Genomic DNA, 21,290 nt, shown 5'->3' on the forward strand with positions numbered 1-21,290 from the left:
TTAGCTTGGCAAAATAATTCATAACTATGAACATAAAGTAACCATTGACTTTTGTCTTTAATTACTGTTTTTATTGTAGAGGATATTGGAAAATCTCTAGTAATTTGTTCTATACAGAAACTTTATAGTTTCGCCTACATCTATCTTCAACTAAATATACAAGTTGCTCTTTTTTATCATTTGTTTAAAGAATGTGGCGCGCTTTTCATACAAATCAACTTAGAAATTCATTAAAATTTCAAGCTGTTCGGTTATAAAGAACGTTTGTAAAACTTTTCTTTGTAGAAAAAGTTTTATTATTTGATTGATAACAACGTAGTGCTTATGAGGTTTTTGGTGCATCGTAATTAGACCTGATATTGTATGGATGTTTTTAGTGGAGAATTTTCAGTGTTAGGAAAACAAAGTTTTATTATGCCTTTTTATTGGTCCAAGTGAATTTATGTCATCTTATCGCAGTTTGTTAAACTTTATAAAAATAATAACTTCTATATTTTTCGCGATTTTCTTATCACTGTTTTTGAGTCTGTTGGTTTAGATATCAATTTGAAATTATAGTACAATTAAATTTAACTTCGCAATTTTACTTTAGCTCCCAGTTATAGTTGATCATACACGAGTGTTTCGTATTATACATTTTCAAATATGATTTCAGAGTTGTACTGTCCAATGATGTGGGATGGCGCCATCTGCTGGCCATATATCCCAGCCGGAACCCTTTATGAAATCCCTTGTCCTGCCTACGTTCATGGATTCAACACGGATGGTGAGTTATTTCAGTCTTCTTTAACCAAATCCCGAGAAATAAAGAAAAACAAATGTCTGGGTCTTTTGTAAACTAAACATCTGATATTTCTATGTCTGGGTCTTTTGTAAACTAGACATCTGATATCTCTATGTCTGGGTCTTTTGTAAACTAGATATCTGATATCTCTATGTCTGGGTTTTTTGAAAACTAGACATTTGATATCTCTATGTCTGGGTCTTTTGTAAACTAGATATCTGATATCTCTATGTCTGGGTCTTTTGTAAACTAGATATCTGATATCTCTATGTCTGGGTCTTTTGTAAACTAGATATCTGATATCTCTATGTCTGGGTCTTTTGTAAACTAGACATCTGATATCTCTATGTCTGGGTCTTTTGTAAACTAGATATCTGATATCTCTATGTCTGGGTCTTTTGTAAACTAGATATCTGATATCTCTATGTCTAGGTTTTTTGAAAACTAGACATTTGATATCTCTATGTCTGGGTCTTTTGTAAACTAGATATCTGATATCTCTATGTCTGGGTATTTTTGTAAACTAGACATCTGATATCTCTATGTCTGGGTATTTTGTAAACTAGACATCTGATATCTCTATGTCTGGGTCTTTTGTAAACTAGACATCTGATATCTCTATGTCTGGGTCTTTTGTAAACTAGACATCTGATATCTCTATGTCTGGGTCTTTTGTAAACTAGACATCTGATATCTCTATGTCTGGGTCTTTTGTAGCTAGATATCTGATATCTCTATCTCTGGGTCTTTTGTAAACTAGATATCTGATATCTCTATCTCTGGGTCTTTTGTAAACTAGATATCTGATATCTCTATGTCTGGGTCTTTTGTAAACTAGACATCTGATATCTCTATGTCTGGGTCTTCTGTAAACTAGACATCTGATATCTCTATGTCTGGGTCTTCTGTAAACTAAACATCTGATATCTCTATGTCTGGGTTTTTTTGAAAACTAGACATCTGATATCTCTATGTCTGGGTCTTTTGTAAACTGGACATCTGATATCTCTATTTCAATTTGTTGTTGTTAATACTGAATTAACATTTCTGCCAATGTTATCTTCTTTATACACTGTTTTGTACAAAACTAAACGATAAACTATCTGTACTTTATCTACCATGGGTATCGAAGCCCGGTTATTTAGCACTATAAGCGTTCGTGCTGTTGAGCCATTATAGAGTAATGATGTGGTCCACTCACTTGTATAGGCTTAAATATGGACTGCAACTAGTCTTATGGACTTATTTATGAAAGAACTGGCATATTCAAACATTTCGGTTAATGCTTGTATACATAGTTGTTCAGTACTTTTTACAGTGTTAACAGTTAGAGTGAAATAAGACAGTTGAAGTCAAAAGATAAGGGAACGTATGTTTAAGGATTCTAAGCGGTTATTACTTTACTTTTCATGTGTTCCACAGCTGTTGCAAGTAAACTGTGTACTAGTGACGGCACCTGGTGGATAAATAAAGACCGTAATCAGACCTGGACAAACTATTCTATGTGTGTGGCTCATAATGTTGACCTGCAGGGCGAACCAGAAGGTCCAGGTATCAGTATGTACATTGATGGATCCTTCGAGGTAAGTCCTTGTCTGGGATTAAGTTTAGCCTTTGCTCCCTGTTAAACCACGTGACATATTTGAAATAGAACCAACATTTTGTTGTTGTTGTTATTAGATGCTTAAAATTGCTTTTCAGCAGTAAAGTAGTCATAACTGCCACAAATAAAATTTTATCAAACATGTATATAATCACATAAGAAGAATCTACAGATATCGACGTACTTTAAAAGTTTGTAATGTTTTTCGGCGAATTCATTTTTTGTTTGTACAAAGTCACACAGAAAGTTGTTTACGTTTGTCTGTCCCTATTTTTGAGCTGATTAGCGAGATATAAAGTAGATATTCGACAGCACCAATTGCCAACTCTTGGGCTATTCCTGTCTAACTGAATAGTGGACTTGACTATTATTCTTATAACACACCTACGGCTTCAAAGTGTTGTTACCGTCAAACACTTTTTGAACAAACCAGCAAGTGGCGCACGGTAGATTTTGAATTTTTTTTTTCTAAGGACAACGAATTTGTAGAAATTGGGCGAGAAACAACGTTTCGACGTACTTACTCCGATCTAGAAACTGGCTGAGTTACAACGTTTTGACCTACTTACTTCGATCTAGAAACTGGCTGAGTGACAACGTTTTGACCTACTTACTTCGATCTAGAAACTGGCTGAGTTACAACGTTTTGACCTACTTACTCTGATCTAGAAACTGGCTGAGTTACAACGTTTTGACCTACTTACTCTGATCTAGAAACTGGCTGAGTTACAATGTTTTGACCTATTTACTCTGATCTAGAAACTGGCTGAGTGATAACGTTTCGACCTACTTACTCTGATCTAGAAACTGGCTGAGTGACAACGTTTCGACCTACTTACTCTGATCTAGAAACTGGGTGAGTGACAGCGTTTCGACGTACTGATTCTGATCTAGAAACTGGCAGAGTGACAGCGTTTCGACGTACTTATTCTGATCTAGAAACTGGGTGAGTGACAGCGTTTCGACGTACTTATTCTGATCTAGAAACTGGCTGAGTGACAATGTTTTGACCTACTTACTCTGATCTAGAAACTGGCTGAGTGACAATGTTTTGACCTACTTACTCTGATCTAGAAACTGGCTGAGTTACAATGTTTTGACCTATTTACTCTGATCTAGAAACTGGCTGAGTGATAACGTTTCGACCTACTTACTCTGATCTAGAAACTGGCTGAGTGATAACGTTTCGACCTACTTACTCTGATCTAGAAACTGGCTGAGTGACAACGTTTCGACCTACTTACTCTGATCTAGAAACTGGGTGAGTGACAGCGTTTCGACGTACTTATTCTAATCTAGAAACTGGCTGAGTTACAACGTTTCGACGTACTTATTCTGATCTAGAAACTGGCAGAGTTACAACGTTTTGACCTACTTACTCTGATCTAGAAACTGGCTGAGTTACAATGTTTTGACCTATTTACTCTGATCTAGAAACTGGCTGAGTGATAACGTTTCGACCTACTTACTCTGATCTAGAAACTGGCTGAGTGACAGCGTTTCGACGTACTTATTCTGATCTAGAAACTGGGTGAGTGACAGCGTTTCGACGCACTTATTCTGATCTAGAAACTGGGTGAGTGACAGCGTTTCGACGCACTTATTCTGATCTAGAAACTGGCTGAGTTACAACGTTTCGACGTACTTATTCTGATCTAGAAACTGGCAGAGTGACAGCGTTTCGACGTACTTATTCTGATCTAGAAACTGGGTGAGTGACAGCGTTTCGACGTACTTATTCTGATCTAGAAACTGGCTGAGTGACAATGTTTTGACCTACTTACTCTGATCTAGAAACTGGCTGAGTTACAATGTTTTGACCTATTTACTCTGATCTAGAAACTGGCTGAGTGATAACGTTTCGACCTACTTACTCTGATCTAGAAACTGGCTGAGTGACAACGTTTCGACCTACTTACTCTGATCTAGAAACTGGCTGAGTGACAGCGTTTCGACGTACTTATTCTGATCTAGAAACTGGGTGAGTGACAGCGTTTCGACGTACTTATTCTGATCTAGAAACTGGCTGAGTTACAACGTTTCGACGTACTTATTCTGATCTAGAAACTGGCAGAGTGACAGCGTTTCGACGTACTTATTCTGATCTAGAAACTGGCAGAGTGACAGCGTTTCGACGTACTTATTCTGATCTAGAAACTGGCTGAGTGACAGCGTTTCGACGTACTTATTCTGATCTAGAAACTGGCTGAGTGACAGCGTTTCGACGTACTTATTCTGATCAAGAAACTGGGTGAGTGACAGCGTTTCGACGTACTTATTCTGATCTAGAAACTGGCTGAGTTACAACGTTTCGACGTACTTATTCTGATCTAGAAACTGGGTGAGTGACAGCGTTTCGACGTACTTATTCTGATCTAGAAACTGGCTGAGTGACAGCGTTTCGACGTACTTATTCTGATCAAGAAACTGGGTGAGTGACAGCGTTTCGACGTACTTATTCTGATCTAGAAACTGGCTGAGTTACAACGTTTCGACGTACTTATTCTGATCTAGAAACTGGGTGAGTGACAGCGTTTCGACGTACTTATTCTGATCTAGAAACTGGCTGAGTGACAACGTTTCGACCTACTTACTCTGATCTAGAAACTGGCTGAGTTACAATGTTTCGACGTACTTATTCTGATCTAGAAATTGGCTGAGTGACAACGTTTCGACGTACTTATTCTGATCTAGAAACTGGGTGAGTGACAGCGTTTCGACGTACTTATTCTGATCTAGAAACTGGGTGAGTGACAGCGTTTCGACGTACTTATTCTGATCTAGAAACTGGGTGAGTGACAGCGTTTCGACGTACTTATTCTGATCTAGAAATTGGCTCAGTGACAACGTTTCGACGTACTTATTCTGATCTAGAAACTGGGTGAGTGACAGCGTTTCGACGTACTTATTCTGATCTAGAAATTGGCTCAGTGACAACGTTTCGACCTACTTACTCTGATCTAGAAACTGGCTGAGTGACAACGTTTCGACCTACTTACTCTGATCTAGAAACTGGGTGAGTGACAGCGTTTCGACGTACTAATTCTGATCTAGAAACTGGCTGAGTTACAACGTTTCGACGTACTTATTCTGATCTAGAAACTGGCAGAGTGACAGCGTTTCGACGTACTTATTCTGATCTAGAAACTGGGTGAGTGACAGCGTTTCGACGTACTTATTCTGATCTAGAAACTGGCTGAGTGACAATGTTTTGACCTACTTACTCTGATCTAGAAACTGGCTGAGTGACAATGTTTTGACCTACTTACTCTGATCTAGAAACTGGCTGAGTTACAATGTTTGACCTATTTACTCTGATCTAGAAACTGGCTGAGTGATAACGTTTCGACCTACTTACTCTGATCTAGAAACTGGCTGAGTGATAACGTTTCGACCTACTTACTCTGATCTAGAAACTGGCTGAGTGACAACGTTTCGACCTACTTACTCTGATCTAGAAACTGGGTGAGTGACAGCGTTTCGACGTACTTATTCTGATCTAGAAACTGGCTGAGTTACAACGTTTCGACGTACTTATTCTGATCTAGAAACTGGCAGAGTTACAACGTTTTGACCTACTTACTCTGATCTAGAAACTGGCTGAGTTACAATGTTTTGACCTATTTACTCTGATCTAGAAACTGGCTGAGTGATAACGTTTCGACCTACTTACTCTGATCTAGAAACTGGCTGAGTGACAGCGTTTCGACGTACTTATTCTGATCTAGAAACTGGGTGAGTGACAGCGTTTCGACGCACTTATTCTGATCTAGAAACTGGGTGAGTGACAGCGTTTCGACGCACTTATTCTGATCTAGAAACTGGCTGAGTTACAACGTTTCGACGTACTTATTCTGATCTAGAAACTGGCAGAGTGACAGCGTTTCGACGTACTTATTCTGATCTAGAAACTGGGTGAGTGACAGCGTTTCGACGTACTTATTCTGATCTAGAAACTGGCTGAGTGACAATGTTTTGACCTACTTACTCTGATCTAGAAACTGGCTGAGTTACAATGTTTTGACCTATTTACTCTGATCTAGAAACTGGCTGAGTGATAACGTTTCGACCTACTTACTCTGATCTAGAAACTGGCTGAGTGACAACGTTTCGACCTACTTACTCTGATCTAGAAACTGGCTGAGTGACAGCGTTTCGACGTACTTATTCTGATCTAGAAACTGGGTGAGTGACAGCGTTTCGACGTACTTATTCTGATCTAGAAACTGGCTGAGTTACAACGTTTCGACGTACTTATTCTGATCTAGAAACTGGCAGAGTGACAGCGTTTCGACGTACTTATTCTGATCTAGAAACTGGCAGAGTGACAGCGTTTCGACGTACTTATTCTGATCTAGAAACTGGCTGAGTGACAGCGTTTCGACGTACTTATTCTGATCTAGAAACTGGCTGAGTGACAGCGTTTCGACGTACTTATTCTGATCAAGAAACTGGGTGAGTGACAGCGTTTCGACGTACTTATTCTGATCTAGAAACTGGCTGAGTTACAACGTTTCGACGTACTTATTCTGATCTAGAAACTGGGTGAGTGACAGCGTTTCGACGTACTTATTCTGATCTAGAAACTGGCTGAGTGACAACGTTTCGACCTACTTACTCTGATCTAGAAACTGGCTGAGTTACAATGTTTCGACGTACTTATTCTGATCTAGAAATTGGCTGAGTGACAACGTTTCGACGTACTTATTCTGATCTAGAAACTGGGTGAGTGACAGCGTTTCGACGTACTTATTCTGATCTAGAAACTGGGTGAGTGACAGCGTTTCGACGTACTTATTCTGATCTAGAAACTGGGTGAGTGACAACGTTTCGACGTACTTATTCTGATCTAGAAACTGGGTGAGTGACAGCGTTTCGACGTACTTATTCTGATCTAGAAACTGGGTGAGTGACAGCGTTTCGACGTACTTATTCTGATCTAGAAATTGGCTCAGTGACAACGTTTCGACCTATTTACTCTGATCTAGAAACTGGGTGAGTGATGGTTTTAATAAAATTTACATTGACCCGGCATGGCCAGGTGACTCGGACTCTCGAGTATTATTAAAGCCACACATAAATAGAGTTACATTCAGTTATAATTATGGCAGATCTGCCTTGTATAGAATAATTCTAGTTTTTCTCTTTAACACTTTCGCTTCAGTGTAAACCATAATACAGTTCCATATGTACTGAATGTAAATCGCTACTACAACACTGCTTCATTCTTATGAAGTAGGTATAACATAATTATAACACAGCATTATTTCATAAAGTAGATAACATAATTATAACACAGCATTATTTCATAAAGTAGATAACATAATTATAACACAGCATTGTTTCATAAAGTAGATAACATAATTATAACACAGCATTATTTCATAAAGTAGATAATCAATATTGTAATATAGGCTCATCTTCATTACAAAGACACGTTCTAATAATATTATAGATACATCTTCAAAGACACACGTATTTATAGCATGGCAACCCTTTGTTGAGATATATACGTATCATACAGTAATGAAACTCTTGCTTATGTGATAATAGGAATCATTTTTTATTACGCAATATGAAGCCTCCAACTTCGCGAAATGTTTGTCCTGCGTTTATTTAGATTAGCAATAGGGGTCGCGATTTTCTCGTTTCGTCTTCGTGTCCCCGTTACGAATAACTTTATTATTCTCCCTTCGAATGTATAGGAAAAAAAAAAAAAAAATTGGACACCTGAATTTGCTTCTCGTAGTGGAACAAAACGAAGGTAAAGACGTCACACGCAGATTTACAGAATATACAGTTTATATATATAACGTTTACAGAATATCTGGCATGTTTTTGTGTTTGGACAAACAGAAATCAACAGAGATTACTATACAAGGCTTAAAATCGCTCACAGCCACCATCCACTTTTCTACCAACTGTTGGCACCCCCAAGTGAGCACTGACTCCATCGGATATTTCTTATAATATTAAAGCGACGTCTTCATGAAGCTTGTACGTTCAGACTGTATTACAGCTTAGTTTCAAACACATCTGTCGGGGTCTCCAGATATTTGACAGAATACAGTATTGTAAGTTATGTTTCAAATTTAGTATAAGAGCTGAAAGAAAGAAGTCTATAGATAAATCAACTTGCGTGATGTCTGAAAATATACAACTCCTATAAAATAGTATTAAAGCTAGCACTTTCATGTTTATTTAGTATTTCAATAGAGGGCGCTATTTATTAGAATGGGTATTGAATGAACAACTTCATTATTGTGCGTACGCGTCAAGTCGTTTTCATTTTTTCCCCCTTAAGTTCCGGGAAATCATTAACATTCCTCAGAAAAATATGTTCTAGAAAATTAATAGTATTTGTTATTAGTTCCGAAACGTTTTAAGTATAGAATGAAGGATATAAAACATGCGTAGATAACTTAGTGTGGACAACCAGTAAATGTTCTAATAACAATGTACTTTATCACTTCAGGAAATAAATTTCACTCATAAAAGAAAAGGCTCGGCATGGCCAAGCACGTTAAGGCGTTCGACTCGTAATCCGAGGGTCGCGGGTTCGAATCCCGGTCGCGCCAAACATGCTCGCCCTCCCGGCCGTAGGGGCGGTATAATGTTACGGTCAATCCCACTATTCGTTGGTAAAAGAGTAGCCCAAGAGTTGGCGGTGGATGGTGATGACTAGCTGCCTTCCCTCTAGTCTTACACTGCTAATTAGGGACGGCTAGCACAGATAGCCCTCGAGTAGCTTTGTGCGAAATTCCAAAAACAAACAAACAATAAAAGAAAAAAAACAAAAACAAAACAGATCGATGAGAAACAAAATTTGTTGTTTATTGTTTGTCATGATATTAAAAAGCAGAAAATATATTTTATGATTGGAAGTAAAAAGGCTTTTAACATATCTCTGTAAGGCTTAGAATAATGTGGCATTGTATAGGCTTATAAAAACAAGGTGAATGTTGGTATATGAAACGCATGATCCTGGCTTGACAAAAGTTATATCTTGTTTATATGGTCAGGCTACTGAGGTCGTTCCTAATCTGAACTATTGACCTCCAGAAGGAAGGTTGCCAGTCAACAACACGATGCCACCGACTATCAAAGCTAAGCCTGTCACTCTTATAATGCACCCACAGCTTAAAATACATGGAATAGTTTGTTATATCGCACGGATTCGTACCCGATTTGCCAGCTCCAAAATTCAGATCCCTATCAAACACCGCGCAGAGACCTTTAATAGGGGACATTCAAATAAACAATTGCTACACTTTTATTAAACACAAAATGACAAAATAACAGAAGACGTACTCGAACGTGTGATTCACTGACTTGCGCCGTCTTTCCCATCCTGGTGAAAGTTTAAATGCCGTGAAGGTCAGTCTTATCATCAAAATCGATAAAAGATTGAATTGCTGACCCTGTATCTTTTACCAGGCTCTAGTCCATACAGAGATCAAACACCAGGCTCTAGTCCATACAGAGATCAAACACCAGGCTCTAGTCCATACAGAGATCAAACACCAGGCTCTAGTCCATACAGAGATCAAACACGTCGCTTTCAATTTCGTCTAAAAGTAGCGCTGGTCTCATCGTTATGGTAACCTAAAGAGATGATCACGTGACCGTTAAAGCCGGCTTTCAAAGCAATACGAGATCTGCTTACTGATCGAACGACAAAATTAAATTATAATATGGTATTACAAAAACAAGAGAAAAGAATGTAATATTGAGTTTAACACCGGAAAATAAATCTCCCCATATATTTATCTATATGCATATGAAATCCCTATTTAGTTTATCGAAAACGTGTAAAACAAGACGTAAGACCTTAACAAACTGCATTGAAGATTTCTTTCCTTAATACCGTGAAATGAATTTTTAAGTTATTTATCTAACTTATTTCATTTGAAAGATTCGCCTGACTTGTTACTATATTCTGTCGCGGAAGTAGATTACTATTTAAGGTAATAGAATAACTTCAAATCCAAGAAACGAATACAGACAGAAATCTATTGATGTTACTGGTTATTGCGATCATATATCTATATAAATATTATAGTACATGTATGTTCATGTAACTACTTCGTAAACTAGGTTTGGAGACTCATTCGGTCGACAAGGAGATGCATATAAACTTTCACTTTTGCATTTTGCAGTTTTTGTGGGCGTTTTTTTTTGGTTTTTTTTAACCACAACTCCCCATCCTGTAGATCCACGTTTACCAAATTTAGTATGGAGGCTCATTGGGTCCATGGGGACATACATCCAAATTTACGGTTTCATATTTTATGTTTTGCTGTTTCTGTGGGTATCTTTTAGAAATACACATAAGGAAAGCAGCTTTTCAGGTCCTAAGGCAACTAACCTTTCATTAATCACGTATTTAAATAACTTCTCTCCAGGTGGTGTGTACTCGAGCTAGTATATTTATTATTAGTGTCGTTTATATATTCCTCATTTTTGTCTTATTTCGAATTTTACACTGAGATATATAAAGTTTCTTTGACATTAAACGCAAAGCCACACAATAGGCTATGTGTGTTCTGTCCACCGCGGGTATTGAAGCTCCGATTATACCGTTATAAGTCCTGGAACTTACCGAGAAGCACTACCTAAAGGCCAGATGGAAGGCAGCTACCCACCAACACCTGTATGTTCACAGCAGGCTTTTGAAATACTCTTCACCTGATCTAGTAGAGAGAATCGACCGTCAAATTGTAGCAAGCGTTTTTGCAATAACCAGTCTCCAATCATAAACGCCCCTCGCTAGTACAGCGGTAAGTCTACGGTCTTACAACGCTAATATCAGGGGCTCGATTCCCCTCGGTGGGCACAGCAGATAGCCCAAGGTGCCTTTGCTATAACAAAAACACAAACACACCCAATCATAAACACGCTATTTTTAAGCCACGTCTAACCCAATGAATATCTCTACAAAATCGCTTAAGTTCATGGTAATTTGAACAAAAACATCAGAGACGTAACATGTTTCATCTTGTTTCAGTCAGAACGTTAAACACATTTCTGTACACTGGAAGTTCAATAATCCAACCAGTGCCATCTATAAATCACTGAGTGTCGCATTATTTAAACAAACTGCAAATAGCAGTAGTTATGTAGAATTATCTCTTTAAAGTAACATGTGACTCGGACGTTGCTTAAGGGTAAGCGTGCCAAACTGTGGACTTTAGGGTACTTGATTCGTGTCTCGTTGTCAAAAAAAAAAAAAAATGCATTACGTAGGATGGCATTATAAACGCGTTAAAAGTGTGACAGCCATATCTTGCTGTTAGATTAGGGTAGACCAAGAGTTGGAATTTATAGAAACGATTCCCAGGGGAAAAAGATAAAGTTCTGTTTCTAAGTAGTCATATAAAACGTTACTGGACAGTATTAATCTGTAAGAAACCTTTACTAAATCAATAAATGCACAATATCAAATAGACATTTTTTTCCAACTTAATGTAACGAGAGAAATTGAAAACGCGCAAAATTTAGAGTAGCTGCGTCAAATATACACAGCACTTTAGGTACATATGGAAATATAACAAAGTAGTAAGTATTATATGTTTATAACAGTGTCTTGAGTGAATGTTTACATAACAATACCATAAGTATATATATATATATATATCACTTTCAGTCTTCCAGACTGGATTCTTTAGCGTTATTGTCTTCTCGTGTTACAGAGAGAAACCTAATAAACGCCACATGTCTGGAATAATTATGTAAAGCAGTTCGTTGAGTACGTTTTAATTGGCCATATCGAAAACTAATAAATATTATATGATCAGAACAAAAGGTACTCCTAGTGACCACACCTAACATTATACAGAACATGGTTGTAGTGGCCACACCTAACATTATACAGAACATGGTTGTAGTGACCACACCTTACATTATACAGAACATGGTTGTAGTGACCACACCTAACATTATACAGAACATGGTTGTAGTGACCACACCTAACATTATACAGAACATGGTTGTAGTGGTCACACCTAACATTATACAGAACATGGTTGTAGTGGCCACACCTAACATTATACAGAACATGGTTGTAGTGACACACATTGTACACATTATGGTTGTACCTACCACTAACATTGTACACTAACATGTACAGATCATGGTTGTAGTGACCACACCTATTATACAAAACATGGTTGTAGTGACCACACCTAACATTATACAGTACATGGCTACAGATATTCATAGAAGTAAAAAGGACCTATCCGAAACAATAATAATGTAAAACAGTTATATAAAAGTAACTTCTCCACTGACGGGACCCAGATGGAGGCCAACAATATACTCTCTTACGTTCCTTTATGAATTGTTTGTCTCCATCCGGGTCTCGTCAGTGGAGAAGTTACTGTTATATAACTGTTTTTGTTGTGTACCTTCTGCATATTTTCATGAGTGTTTTTCTCTCTCAGTCACACCTACTCACGATCAAACTGATATCGAAAATCGGCTACACTGTATCATTCTCAGCACTGATCGTCGCATTTCTTATATTGGCTTTCCTGAGGTAAGTTTTATTAATTATTATAACGTGTGCGCCTTTTACAAGCTGGCATGCAGTCACATAACTTTAGTATATATTAGCATAACTCTAGCATATATTAACATAATCCTGGCATATATTAACATAACCCTGCTATATATAAACCCAACTCTAGTATATATTAACATAATTCTGACATATATTAGCATAATCTCGGCATATATTAACACAATCCTGGAGTGTATTAAGATGATTTTGATTATAAATCGACGAATAATTTTATTTACTGTAATGATCTAAAAAAATTGTTAAATCGTACTACAAGAATGAAACCGTTAACACTGTCTACAGATATATACGTACAACACCATTCTATATATATGTGTATGTGTGTGTTTATTAGTCGAATTGGACAAAGTTATGACTGGTCCAATAACTTGAGTAACTTTCCAGACTTACTAGTCCTGATACACACCGATTGCACGTTTTCCTCAATTTTCCAATCTGTACAAAGCCTATGATTTTATTCACGGATATTACGGACATAATTCAAACACTCAGTCGATTATTTATTCGTTTTTTTAGCAACTATTCTATACTTTATTCTATACTACACACATCCACACACATATATATACTATACTATATATGTATATATATATGTACCTTATATTCAAATTTAAACCTATTAGGTCGTTCAAATTTTTGTAATCTATTTCACGATCCATTTAGTAAAGTAAGATGTTGAAAAATACGCAGATGGTTTTTAACGTTCTCTCAAAAGATCTTAGTACCACGTTTCTTCATTACGTTGCGAAACGGTACGGATTAATAACACACTGTTCACGTCCAGTCAGCAGTGTTGTAATATTACACGGTGGTCACTAGATCGAATGAAGTAACTGTTAGAATAGAAAACTGACCTGTCTCACAGAATTATGTATGTGTGTAAATCATAGTGTCATAGCAACCAAACTGCTCATTTCTCGTGCCACGTGGACCAAATTACCAAACGATATGTCGTTTCAATTACATGTTCTGCTTTTTTCCAATTCCGTCGGTTAAGTTTCGTTTCTTACGGTCACGTGATTACTGTTGTCATTTTAATTTTATCAGATGTCTCCCATTTTCGGACTTACAAATCGACCGTTAACTGTTACATTGTGGAAAATGTAAACAAGAACCAAGGTAAAAAATCAAAATTCAAACATCTTCTGTCGTGTAATCTGTTTCATGAGCACATTTCAACACGACGTTCAATGTAGTCACTTTTTTGTTTTTCAGAAAGCTTCGTTGTCCGAGAAACAACCTGCACATGCATCTTTTCATTTCTTTCCTCATGAGGGCGCTGATGTTTATCTTGAAGGATGCTATGTTTGTAGCCGGCATGGGGTTTCGAAGTAACGTAGCTATGTCCGAATCTGGCGTTCCCACGTTTCTGGAATCTAGAAGTGTAAGCTGTTTCGTTTTGGTTTCAATTCTCTATTTTTCGTCTGAATTTTGTATTGAATCAAATGTTATTTTATGTTTTCCTCGACCTAGTTAAAGCGGTTAATTTGCATTCGTGTCTCCACATAACACTTAAACTGGTCATGTAAAAATATCCGTCGAGGAGCGAACCTCTGTTCACGAGGCTACATCGTCGTGTCACGTTGTGTGGAAATCATGATGAGCGAACCTCTGTTTATGAGGCTACATCCCCGTGTCACGTCGTGTGGAAATCGTGAGGAGGGAACCTCTGTTCACGAGGCTACATCCTCGTGTCACGTCGTGTGGAAATCGTGAGGAGCGAACCTCTGTTCACGAGGCTACATCCTTGTGTCACGTCGTGTGGAAATCGTGAGGAGCGAACCTCTGTTCATGAGGCTACATCCTCGTGTCACGTCGTGTGGAAATTGTGAGGAGCAAACCTCTGTTCACGAGGCTACATCCTCGTGTCACGTCGTACCGAATAGATCGAATACTCTTCATTTGTTTTGTCTACGATGAGTCAGTACGACAGATATTTTGGAAACGCTAGAGCGTAAAGAAAATCACGAATTAGAAATACTTATTTAAAATAAATAAAGTAGGCTAGCTAAAGCTGGAAGAACGCTTGTTCCTCATTGGCTAGCATGTAGCACTCTGGTTCCAGGGTTCAGTGAAATTAATTAAATACAATTTAGGGACGGGTGACACACCTCGGGTAGCTTTGTAAAAAAGAGAAGTAAACTATTTTCCTTCATTAACTCCGTCTGAAAGATTCTCTTCATGAAGCGCCACCTGCCAGCATGGATGTTTGTTTTGGTTTGATGCATTCTCTTGGTGCATCAAGTGAAATGAATGATAAATTTATGCGCAACCTAACTGTGGGGGCGTTATAATGTGACGGTCAATCCCACTATATTGTGGTAAAGAGTAGCCCAAGAGTTGGCGGTGGGTGGTGATGACTAGCTGCCTTCTCTCTAGCCTTACACTGCTAAATTAGGGTCGGCTAGCGCAGGTAGCCCTCGTGTAGCTTTGCTCGAAATTCACAAAACAAATGTCTAAGTACACCGAGTCCAAAACCTTTCATCATCCAAATACCAAGTCAAACCCTCAATAACAACAGAAAATTAAAATATTAGTTAAGGCGAAACTCTCCTTCAGTGAAGACATGACAGCCATCTTTATGATACCACGTGGTTTAACGAAACACTCTTACGAATAGCTTGGGTTATCAGACTGTATTTTTTGTTTTATTTTCTAATTATAGATGTAAGACTAACTAGCCTGTAGTTTCCATGACAACTCTTGTCAGCCCGTTCATCAACAGAAGTAACATTAGTGATCCTCCAATCCTGAGAAATGGTTAAAGCAATGAGGATGTTCCAGCAATGTTGTCCTGAGAAATGGTTAAAACAGTGAGGATGTTCCAGCAATGTTGTTTATGGCGCGGAACAACCAGAAAGAAAGTCGTTGGAGGCTATTTGGCTGTTGATACTCTAGGTGCAACGGATGTGAGATGAAGTCTAAAAAATACAACCAAAAACATGCCCCCTCTCCAAAAAGAAAACAAATATTTAATTACAATTCCTATGGATCAAAAATAGTACATGCTTAATGTAAACCAACACTAGATTGTTTAACCATCACTGATAACTTTAAAGAGAGTCAGGACAAATTGTATTGATGAATTTAATGTTGTATTTGGTTTAGAATTCTGAATCGAAATAAAACGTGATATAATATGTCACTACCTTAACCAGAAGACATACTTACAGTAAATATTATCGAACTCTGAGGATAATTTATATAATAAAGATAAGTTATAAAGTATTATGTGCACTCAGTATCGACGAGATCTTCCGCAACACATGAAGTTGGTTAAGATACAAGAAAACGTAGAAACGGACTATGAACGGTTTATTTGTTTTTCTGAATTTCGCGCAGAGCTACACGAGGGCTATCTGCGCTAGCCGTCCCTAATTTAGCAGTGTAAGAATAGAGCTATCCATCACCAACCACCGCTAACTCGTGGGCTACTCTTTTACCAACGAATAGTGGGAATGACTGTCACATTATAACGTCCCAACGGCTGAAAGGGCGAGCATGTTTGGCGCGACCGGGATTCGAACCCGCGACCCTCGGCTTACGAGTCGAACGCTTTAACACGCTTGGCCATGCCGGGCCAAGTTGGTTTGTATTTCTTTAAAGAAAACTTTGATTCATTGTTAACAAATAAATTCTGACCAGTAAAAAATAATTATTATCTTTTCTCAGACGACATATCTCACAGAATTACCTACAGTCTTAACCGTAAGTATAGGTTTTCAGGCTGGACAACCTGACGCATAGAATTTACAAGATGTCTTGTTGTCTATTCATCAAGGATTATGACATGTAATGTGCCGACTCCTTTCCCAGTGGTTCAGCAGTAAGTCTACAGACGTATTGTCCTAAAAATCGGGTTTCATATCCAGCAGGTGGAGAAAGCACATATATCCCATTATTTAACTGTAGGCTTAACAACAAACATCAGATTAGTGTATCGATTGCGGCGTTCAAGTATCTCTCAGATATCTATAATAATATTGGGATCGAGTGCTGGTGCTGACCACAAAAGTGTGAGTGGAGTAACAGTGGTCTGCTCGTTGATTCAATGTCCAACACAACGGTCACAATGTATTATTGTGTTGTTATGTTGGAAGAGTCAACCAGTTTACCTTTTTTAGTTTTGTAAACTGGATAAAGTATTACAAATATTTTCATGTAAACCTATGATCTTACACTTTCTAAACCGTTCGACGTAATATTTATTTACTGTATATTAACGTCAGTATCACCACAGAACATAGACTGTATATTGTTTACCACTAGTTTCTGTTATTATTTACTGTAGATTAACGTCAGTATTATTACAGAACATAGACAGTATATTATTTCACCACTAGTTTCTGGTATTATTTACTGTAGATTAACGTCAGTATTATTACAGAACATAGACTGTATATTGTTCACCACTAGTTTCTGGTATTATTTACTGTAGATTAACGTCAGTATTATTACAGAACATAGACTGTATATTGTTCACCACTAGTTTCTGGTATTATTTACTGTAGATTAACGTCAGTATTATTACAGAACATAGACTGTATATTGTTTACCACTAGTTTCTGTTATTATTTACTGTAGATTAACGTCAGTAGTATTACAGAACATAGACTGTATATTGTTTACCACTAGTTTCTGGTATTATTTACTGTAGATTAACGTCAGTATTATTACAGAACATAGACTGTATATTGTTCACCACTAGTTTCTGGTATTATTTACTGTAGATTAACGTCAGTATTATTACAGAACATAGACTGTATATTGTTCACCACTAGTTTCTGGTATTATTTACTGTAGATTAACGTCAGTATTATTACAGAACATAGACTGTATATTGTTCACCACTAGTTTCTGGTATTATTTACTGTAGATTAACGTCAGTATTATTACAGAACATAGACTGTATATTGTTCACCACTAGTTTCTGGTATTATTTACTGTAGATTAACGTCAGTATTATTACAGAACATAAACTGTATATTGTTCACCACTAGGTTCTGGTATTATTTACTGTAGATTAAGGTCAGTATTATTACAGAACATAGACTGTATATTGTTCACCACTAGTTTCTGGTATTATTTACTGTAGATTAACGTCAGTATTACTACAGAACATAGACTGTATATTGTTTACTACTAGTTTCTGGTATTATTTACTGTAGATTAACGTCAGTATTACTACAGAACATAGACTGTATATTGTTTACTACTAGTTTCTGGTATTATTTACTGTAGATTAACGTCAGTATTATTACAGAACATAGACTGTATATTGTTTACTACTAGTTTTGGTATTATTTACTGTAGATTAACGTCAGTATTATTACAGAACATAGACTGTATATTGTTCACCACTAGTTTCTGGTATTATTTACTGTAGATTAACGTCAGTATTATTACAGAACATAAACTGTATATTGTTCACCACTAGTTTCTGGTATTATTTACTGTAGATTAACGTCAGTATTATTACAGAACATAGACTGTATATTCTTCACCACTAGTTTCTGGTATTATTTACTGTAGATTAACGTCAGTATTATTACAGAACATACTGTATATTGTTCACCACTAGTTTCTGGTATTATTTACTGTAGATTAACGTCAGTATTATTACAGAACATAGACTGTATATTGTTTACTACTAGTTTCTGGTATTATTTACTGTAGATTAACGTTAGTATTACTACAGAGCATAGACTGTATATTGTTCACCACTAGTTTCTGGTATTATTTACTGTAGATTAACGTCAGTATTACTACAGAACATAGACTGTATATTGTTCACCACTAGTTTCTGGTATTATTTACTGTAGATTAACGTCAGTATTATTACAGAACATACAGTGTATATTGTTCACCACTAGTTTCTGGTATTATTTACTGTAGATTAACATCAGTATTATTACAGAACATACAGTGTATATTGTTCACCACTAGTTTCTGGTATTATTTACTGTAGATTAACGTTAGTATTACTACAGAGCATAGACTGTATATTGTTCACCACTAGTTTCTGGTATTATTTACTGTAGATTAACGTCAGTATTATTACAGAACATAGACTGTATATTGTTCACCACTAGTTTCTGGTATTATTTACTGTAGATTAATGTCAGTATTATTACAGAACATACAGTGTATATTGTTCACCACTAGTTTCTGGTATTATTTACTGTAGATTAACGTCAGTATTATTACAGAACATAGACTGTATATTGTTTACTACTAGTTTTTGGTATTATTTACTGTAGATTAACGTTAGTATTACTACAGAGCATAGACTGTATATTGTTCACCACTGGTTTCTGTTATTATTTACTGTAGATTAACATCAGTATTATTACAGAACATACAGTTTATATTGTTCACCACTAGTTTCTGGTATTATTTACTGTAGATTAACGTCAGTATTATTACAGAACATCGATTGTAAAGTTTTCACCAGTTTCTGGCACTATTTTCTGATGGCTAATTACTGTTGGATTTTGATGGAAGGACTCTATCTTCATAATCTTGTTTTCCTGGCCATGTTTACCGACACCAGCGGCATCTCTCTTTACGTCATCATGGGCTGGGGTAAGTAACGAAGTTTTTATTATTTATCTACTCTTCTACTTTAATATTACGTGAGACATAGAATGAAATCCCCTGTTTCTCTCTCTCTTGATTTAGAAAAGTAATCCGCTTAATTACCCGAAATTTTCACTTTTTTCTATTACTATACTGTATACAAATATTTAAACGGCTTACTGACTGTCGCGTGTCAGAAATTCGGCTCTATACTGACCATATATAGTAAGCTGATTATTTGCTGTCAAGACATGTATTCACTGAAATGCATGTATATATTTAGGTAGTCTGCTGGATTGTTTTACCTTGTGTGTGTTGATGTAAACTGAGATAAAATGGATATATATATATATATATTTAGGTATTCTGCTGGACAGTTTTTTCCTATGAGTGTTGGTGTAAACTGAGATAAAATGGATATATATATTTAGGTATTCTGCTGGACAGTTTTTCCCTGTGTGTGTTGGTGTAAACTGAGATAAAATGGATATATATATTTAGGTATTCTGCTGGACAGTTTTTCCCTGTGTGTGTTGGTATAAACTGAGATAAAATGGATATATATATTTAGGTATTCTGCTGGACAGTTTTTCCCTGTGTGTGTTGGTGTAAACTGAGATAAAATGGATATATATATTTAGGTATTCTGCTGGACAGTTTTTCCTGTGTGTGTTGGTATAAACTGAGATAAAATGGATATATATATTTAGGTATTCTGCTGGACAGTTTTTCCTGTGTGTGTTGGTGTAAACTGAGATAAAATTGATATATATATTTAGGTATTCTGCTGGACAGTTTTTCCCTGTGTGTGTTGGTATAAACTGAGATAAAATTGATATATATATTTAGATATTCTGCTGGACAGTTTATCCTCTGGGGGTTGGTGTAAACTGAGATAAAATTGATATATATATTTAGGTATTCTGCTGGACAGTTTTTCCTTGTGTGTGTTGGTGTAAACTGAGATAAAATGGATATATATATTTAGGTATTCTGCTGGACAGTTTTTCCTGTGTGTGTTGGTGTAAACTGAGATAAAATTGATATATATATTTAGGTATTCTGCTGGACAGTTTTTCCTGTGTGTGTTGGTATAAACTGAGATAAAATGGATATATATATTTAGGTATTCTGCTGAACAGTTTTCCCTGTGTGTGTTGGTGTAAACTGAGATAAAATGGATATATATATTTAGGTATTCTGCTGGACAGTTTTTCCCTGTGTGTGTTGGTGTAAACTGAGATAAAATGGATATATATATTTAGGTATTCTGCTGGACAGTTTTTCCTGTGTGTGTTGGTATAAACTGAGATAAAATTGATATATATATTTAGGTATTCTGCTGGACAGATTTTTCCTATGTGTATTGGTGTAAACTGAGATAAAATGGATATATATATTTAGTTACTCTGCTGAACAGATTTTTCCTATGTGTATTGGTGTAAACTGAGATAAAATGGATATATATATTTAGGTATTCTGCTGGACAGTTTTTCCCTGTGTGTGTTGGTATAAACTGAGATAAAATGGATATATATATTTAGGTATTCTGCTGGACAGTTTTTCCCTGTGTGTGTTGGTATAAACTGAGATAAAATGGATATATATATTTAGGTATTCTGCTGGACAGTTTTTCCCTGTGTGTGTTTATAAACTGAGATAAAATGGATATATATATTTAGGTATTCTGCTGTGTGTGTTGGTATAAACTGAGATAAAATGGATATATATATTTAGGTATT

The 21,290-nt window shown here is 36.6% G+C and overlaps 1 protein-coding gene across 1 annotated transcript in view; it reads left to right on the top strand.

The window, feature by feature from the left end:
- The window catches only part of LOC143235803 (uncharacterized), a 116,552-nt gene that overhangs the window by 47,835 nt on the left and 47,427 nt on the right, over positions 1-21,290 (top strand). Inside the window, exons 6-10 of the mRNA XM_076473999.1 lie at positions 656-766; positions 2,207-2,367; positions 12,830-12,924; positions 14,185-14,353; positions 19,398-19,554. Coding sequence (XP_076330114.1) covers positions 656-766; positions 2,207-2,367; positions 12,830-12,924; positions 14,185-14,353; positions 19,398-19,554 — 693 coding nt within the window. The remainder of the gene's footprint in view (positions 1-655; positions 767-2,206; positions 2,368-12,829; positions 12,925-14,184; positions 14,354-19,397; positions 19,555-21,290) is intronic.

The sequence above is a fragment of the Tachypleus tridentatus genome, chromosome 12 (assembly GCF_004210375.1).
Source record: "Tachypleus tridentatus isolate NWPU-2018 chromosome 12, ASM421037v1, whole genome shotgun sequence".
In the NCBI taxonomy this organism is placed as follows: domain Eukaryota; kingdom Metazoa; phylum Arthropoda; class Merostomata; order Xiphosura; family Limulidae; genus Tachypleus; species Tachypleus tridentatus.